The sequence below is a fragment of the Mytilus edulis genome, chromosome 5, assembly GCF_963676685.1.
Source record: "Mytilus edulis chromosome 5, xbMytEdul2.2, whole genome shotgun sequence".
Lineage (NCBI taxonomy): Eukaryota > Metazoa > Mollusca > Bivalvia > Mytilida > Mytilidae > Mytilus > Mytilus edulis.
The window spans coordinates 15,864,754-15,871,860 of NC_092348.1; the positions used below are offsets into that span (position 1 = coordinate 15,864,754).

General features: G+C 31.2%; 1 protein-coding gene across 1 annotated transcript; it reads right to left on the reverse strand.

Moving 5' to 3' along the window:
- Positions 1-418: 418 nt before the first annotated feature.
- Positions 419-2,601, reverse strand: LOC139524955 (monocarboxylate transporter 13-like). The gene is made up of 2 exons (XM_071320129.1): positions 2,433-2,601; positions 419-920 (listed from the first exon to the last, which is right to left on the reverse strand). The coding sequence occupies exons 1-2, from the start codon at positions 2,599-2,601 to the stop codon at positions 637-639; spliced, it is 453 nt and encodes a 150-aa protein (XP_071176230.1). The 3' UTR covers positions 419-636.
- Between the last annotated feature and the right edge of the window lie 4,506 nt (positions 2,602-7,107).

The following is a 7,107-nucleotide window of genomic DNA, read 5'->3' on the forward strand; positions in this document are numbered from 1 at the left end:
CTGGATTTTATAGTTAACTAAACGTAATATTACAAGTTATAATAAGCAAGCACTTCTGGCCAATTTTTGCCTAATAATATGATATCAATGCAAATTGTAGCCATGTTTTTATTTGGTTTTCCTTCAATGAATATTATTAGCTACTAAATATGAATACATTAAAAATACCTGTAACTGGTTGTGAAACACAAATCACGATCCCCATTGCAAATCAAGTCCTACACAGTCAACCAACATCACACCAATTAAACTCTAAAAGGTAGAGGAAAAACATCCCATCAGTTCTGCATAGACTAACAGTGCTTCTTTATAGGGCAGATGTGGGATACCAAAGGCAATCAATGAGCTAACAAAAAAACTGATCATACGTAAATTCGTTTGTTTAATCATGCTCAAATCTGCAAACTACGTAAGCAATGTTTTCGATACTATTTCTGTTGCGCCGTTTACTGATAAAACTTGCACTATAGACTGTTTTCCAAGGTCAAGCGAACGAACTTGACCTGTAAGAGCTATCAAATTTCCCGTAAAATTCCCAAATTGGAAACATAATGCTGTAAAACAAATTGTTTATTTGGGCATTTTAAAAAGTCCAATTTTGAAAATTTGCTGTTTTGCCTCTCGTACATAAGTAATTCAAGAGATCCTTTTTCTGTTAGTCGATCGTTGTTTTTCTACGAGTTGGTGTGGTTGTAGTAATAACGCTTCTGCGACACATGAGTAAAACATAAAAGCTCCACTTAACAAAAATGCTCCATGAAGAGTATATTTGTCAATCAACCATCTGTACATGTATGGGAAGCAAAAACCTTCAATACCACTAAAGCTCACCATTATTCCGTTGGCAAGACTTCTTTTCTTTGGGAAATAAAAGTTAACTACTGTAGAGCAAGGTGATAACATGAGTCCAAAGCCAGCACCTTAAAAAAAGAATGTTTGTACACGATGATTTTTCTTGGCGATTACATTCTATCTTATTTAGAATTTGGTCGTTTAAATTGATTTTCTATAACTTATGCTTTCCGTCGAATACAATAAACATCTACATTGTACATCAAATTTGTGTACACAAAATTATCACTGTTCATTCAAAATTAAAGATGAAAAAAATCATTAAAACAAGACAATTATAAAAGATGGAAAGAAGAAATGAGGTTGACGTCAAGATAGACTATGAATATGTACTTATACATGTACTTAAAGCATGAGATCCTATCATTCATGTTTAGATAATAGCCAAGACCTTCTCCAAATAAATACTCAGATATATTGTATTAGGTAAAATACGGGGTTTTGGTTATTCCTTTACTCAATATAGTATTTGTTGAAAAACTGCTTGAAAAATTGCTTGGTGAAATTAGTCGATGTCTACATGATAATGGCGGCAGCATAGAGTAAACATACGTGCCATTTCTAGAATTGAGTATCTATATATATCATATTATGCAATTCATTTTGAAAGAAAAATATTTGATTTAAAAAAATTAAGATTTTTTTTATCTTGCTGATACTTTTTCATATGGCTTCTTCTATGATCGTTTTAAATTAACTTTCCCCCTTTTTATTCCGATCAGTTGACTAACAGAGGGTATAAAAATGTTAAAATTCATATATAAAATCATACTATATCCTACACTTATATATCGATATCGGTTCTTTTTATGTCATGCTTGAACGTCATCAATAGTACATGTACTGAACGACATTATGTTTTTTGCAATGACTAATTTAAATGCAGAAACAACAAATACTATCCTTGCTTCCAAACATAAAATAAGCAAATTGATGTTCACTTGAAAACATAATTTCGATTAGGTGACCTTTTCTTCAACGTTTTCCCCTCATTATAAAGTTATATTTTAAGGTTATGGATAAAGAACCATGTTATTACCACACTTGTGACATGCTTGACGATGTGTTAATTTGAAACTTGTGAACATGAATCAGATGGTTGAACTGATTCCGGAAAACAAACTCTATTTTAACAAAATCCGGAATATTTTACAGTTAAACAACAAATACTGCCGCTATATATTTCGATCAATTATTAATTAAGAATTTATCAACGATTGACACATTACTATCCAGAAGAAAAAAAAGTTGGTTTATGTCGAACGGATACTGGTTTAACAGACACATGCCACGGTTTCTTGTGTAATCAAGGAAGTAAGTAAAGAGTAAGAAACTGGTGGTCGTCTTACATAGCTTTCATTTCAGTCGTTGTTTATTTCTACAGACGCTTATAAAATAAAAGTTATCAAATGTTTGGTAATTTTCTGATTATCAATCTGGTACGTACATCACACAGTGATCATTTTGTTGGCTGCTTTGTCAGTAGATACACACACAAAACGCTTTCTAAACGAATTTAACAATCAAAAATGTATTTAGTATTTTGTATATTCAATAATTCAAAATAGAATCCTATTTCCATATCATCTTATCTGTAATGACCACATGAGATAAATAGAACATCTTTATTCCTCGTACATAAGCACTTGTAGTATATCCCAGTAATACCAGACAACTCCCGATCATCATCACTTTCCGATATGTATACTTCTCTCCCAGAAAATTGACAAAAGGTCCTAAAAAGTTCATAAGATGAATCGAGAGTTGAAATGTTTGCAATGTAAAATATTAAATTCATATCTAAACTTTCATCCCAGAAAATTGACAAAAGGTCCCATTAGATCACAAAAAGAAACAATAGTTTCCTTTAAAAACAAATATATAATGAAATAATTTATTTCATCACTTAAACCTGATCAACATACATCACTAGATAATTTAGCGATAGATTACTTACAAAAAGAGATAACAAAGGATTTGACAGCACTCTCATTAGTTGCCGGAATTAACAGCTTCTATTAGTCCGTTTCAGAATCTTAAGGACTAAGGGTATATACAAAATTCCAAACGTGTTTAGACTTCCAGCAATTATTAGATAAACAAAAAAAGAACCTGAAAACAAACTAAATATACATATTTAAAACATTGTTGTGACGTCATTCTATTGTTTTAACTGTTCTTTATTTCAGTGATTGGACTATCATTTACCTATAAGAAACCATTATGTTACATTTAGCTGTCCAATATTTTTAAGAATAGCCCTCTTCTTTCTTAAAAATATTGGACAGCTAAAGGTAGCATAACTGATTCTAACAGGTGAATGATAGTTCAATCACTAAAATAGAAAAACTAGTAATTACCCTAATTGTTTTCATCATGTAAAGAAAAAAACAACCAAAGAACAAATGACAATTAAAAACAACATTTTATTAAAGTCAACTTCCAATACAATAATTTTGTCACTCATCAAAACAGTTTCTTGAGGAAAAAATCACTTTCAAATTGCTTTTTAACACTACCAATACTTATATCACAACCATTTTTCTCATGTTTTTGGGTTGTCACTTTTTGCACTAATTCAATAAGTTGATTATGCTCGTTGTAAGTCTTGTTTTGGTTGCCAGTCTTGTTTTTGTTGCCTTTATGAATTTCTTTTTTCAAATGATTTATCCTCGTCCTTCTGTAGGTAATCAAAATTGACCTCTGGTGTTGTTGTTGTTCTTCCTAACATCATTTTAACTACAATTGAAATGAAAAAGCAATAAAGTCATGCTTTTTAAATTTAATAGATCATGCCGCAATACAAGGGCCACCAACAACCTTAATCTTATCCTGTATACAATATGCGAATTTAGAACTTCATTCATGAACTAGGGAGTTATAATACTTTTTAGAGTTTTCAGTTTTTGGCGTTGATTTACAAGTTGTTGATTTTTTAAGTGATTGTTTAAATATGAATATAATGCAACACTTCGCTAATGAATGACGATGAATATGGGAAGCAGAAAAAAGGATGACATTACCACATTTTATCTGTCAACTAACCAATCGTGTGTCCGATTCGCACGTTGTTCGCAGTGATCATTTTATAAAAGTTTTTTTTCAAAAGAAAATCGAGACAAAATTACGTTTCGGTAACATTTAATGAATGGCTGTTATTTATTTTGAATTTATTGAACCATAAAATTAATTTTTGACTCTTCACATTGAATAATCCGCGAAGCGGATTATGTTAAATGTGAAGAGTCAAAAATTAATTTTATGGTTCAATAAATTCAAAATAAATTATTGCCATTCATTATAAATAAATTTCTATCAAAAATAAGGCTCAAAGATATATATTAATACGAATAACAACGTACACAGATGTTTGCGTATGAATACACAACGTTAGAGTGGGCGTGTCGCCATAAAAATTGATAACATTGAAAATAAAGCTAATTATTTTAACCAATCAGAAGACAGTAAATTCACCAAATTTATTTATTTAAAAACACAAGGGACTCAATACACAAATAAACGAAAAAGAGCGATACGACCTTGCAGAAAGAAAAAAAAAACAGAAAAAGGAGGGGGGTGGGTGGTATTCAGGTGGTACCGTTTGGGTAATTAATAACAGTCTATTAAAAATTCCAACAAAAGAATATAACTGATTGCATGTTGTTAGCTCTTCGTTTGTTCATACTTATTATGTATTTGAAATAAAATCGAATGCAGTGCACTCGATATGGATTAACAAGAACCTGTCTCATATGCTATTCTTTTTTCCCTCATTAACCCTGTAAAGAATAAAACCCGAGAAGAAACAAGAAACTTATAGGAGAGGACTACATTTTGAAATATAATATATATAAAACTTGCCATTATTAGCTGCTTTTTACTATATCCTCTTTGTAATCCATACTGAAATAATGTATCTGAATAGATTCTGAATACACATTCGATATTAATCCAAAGCTTGAATAACGCCATAACCAATAACGACATCTCTTTCTTCGTTTTTGAATTAAGAATATAATTTCATCACTTTATCCATTTTGAAACGCAAAACGCATGTAAATGTATTCACGGAAACTATGAGCGGAAACTATGAGCTGTCTTTGCACACGAAAAAATCATGATACGTATACTCTGTGTCTTATTCTTCATGTAGCAATACATGTTGTTTACCTTTAGCTGTACCTTCTTTATGTCTATTTGTTTAAGTTGAGCTACTGTTTATAGGGGCCAACATGTAGGATATATTTTAATGTAAAGAAGTTTATTCACAAAACAATTTTTATACTTAATGAAAAGAAATCTTTGCTTTCTTTTCCTTTTGTTTTACCTGTTTGACGTGTTAAACAATGTTTTAAGTAAGATATAAGCCTCTCATAGTCCATTCTGTAAAATATTGAACAGGTCTTCGGCCTGCGGCCTCAGACTTGTCCAATATTTTACAGAATGGACTGTTATCGGCTTATATCCCTTACAGATATATATGCAGTAACATATCAATAGGCAACAGTAGTTTAACGCTGTTTGTAGTTACGTAGTTTATCCAGTATCCCAGAACTTTGGTAGAACACGGAAGACGACGAAGCGTGTAGAAAATCTTTTATTACTCCCGTTACACGAAAAAAAAAATATCTTATCGATCTAGGCATTTAAAAAGTCAAACGCATTTCGATAATAAACATGATAAAGGAAAAGGCTGCAATGAAACTGTTCCAAAATCATAATATACAGTTCGTAGTTAGTCACATTCCATAAAAACTCGTCATTGATAGCAGAATTAAGATAACACGCCGTCCTTAGACAGTGCCAAAAGTGTTTTACGCAACAAAAAACCAAAACGACAATGCATCACACACAGAAACGAACTTTAAGATAACAGATGCCATTGGCAAAATGAAAATAACGCATGTAGTGCTTTTCTGAATAAAACTTAATTAAGAAATCCCGGAGTAAAAGAAAAAAAGAAATTAATCAATAAATCAAGTGATGTACAATTACACCGAGAAGATCTACATTAACAAACGATAATGTCATATTTTGGTACATTTTTCAGAATATTAGGTCCCGTCAACTTTGTAATAATTAATTTTGCTATGCAACTGTTTTTGTTTGAGCGCGACTGATGAAGTTTATAAATTTGAAACGCGCATTTATATAGTGAACCAGTGATAGATATACATCTTACAATCTGGAGCAATATACAAAGGGTATGAAGCACAGCTAAGAAATCTAAGTTCAAAAGGAGAAGGTTCAGTAAGACCCCATTTTGGCCCCAAAATATAGCAGTTTTGCAAAATTGTGAAAATGTAATCCTTTAGCTATTTATTGGAAAGTAGAATGCTTCTGCTACACAAATATGGTTTGTTTTTGACAATACAATGCACATATATCGGGTACTAACATCATTAAGTCATGCTAAATTACTGAAATCTTCACAATTTTAGCATTTTGGTTAAATTTTAGACGGTTTTCGTCTCAAATGAAAGTGGCCGCATTCGTGTTCATTCATAATATTGAAATGTTAATTGTATTTTATGATGATACATGACATATATAAAGGTTGAGGATAAACACCAAACCGGCCACTTTCATTTTTAACAAAAACCATCTGAAAAGTGACGATTTTTTGTATATTTGATAGATATTTAATATTTTTGCTTGAATCGGAGGGTTTTTAATGACTTAATCAGCTAAATCTTTCACATTTACTAATTGAATCAATTGAAATAGACACTTAAGTGTTTAAAAAGTGTCCAAAATCTTTCGTTAGATGAACCTGAAATTTGAGGCCAAAATCGGCCCTTACCGGACCTACTCCTTTGTGGTCTTACTAATTAAATAAAATTGATTGAATAACATTAGATGATTCTCAATAAAACATCCAGCTCTGAATTTAACACACATTTTCACTACGACATATACGAGAAAAGGGATAGACATCGCAGAGAGGAAGAAACAGGTAAATGACTAATTATTTAATTTCTCTATATACTGGTACAGTAACATGTTGTAATAATTTAGTTAACAAATGGTGAATAAGTATTTAATTTACTGAAACATGATAATAAATAATGGTAAGAAAAACACATTGGTGCAATTTCATATACTAGTATATATTGTAATACTCGAGGGAAAAGAAATTGCGATTATCTTTGTTATCACCCTTCTTGTTACACACACTAGACGTTAATCAACCAACCCTTGGTCCGACATTGCTTTGCACCATAAAAACCTCTGTTCAAAATCAAAAGAAGTGAA

Bases quoted from the DNA above. Each gene is read 5' to 3' on its own strand.
- LOC139524955 (XM_071320129.1), bottom strand. From the start codon at position 2,601: ATGAACTTTTTAGGACCTTTTGTCAATTTTCTGGGAGAGAAGTATACA. The intron at 921-2,432 runs GGAAATAGGATT...TCTTTTTTTAAG, and splicing joins CATTACAGATAAGATGATAT to GTGCTGGCTTTGGACTCATG.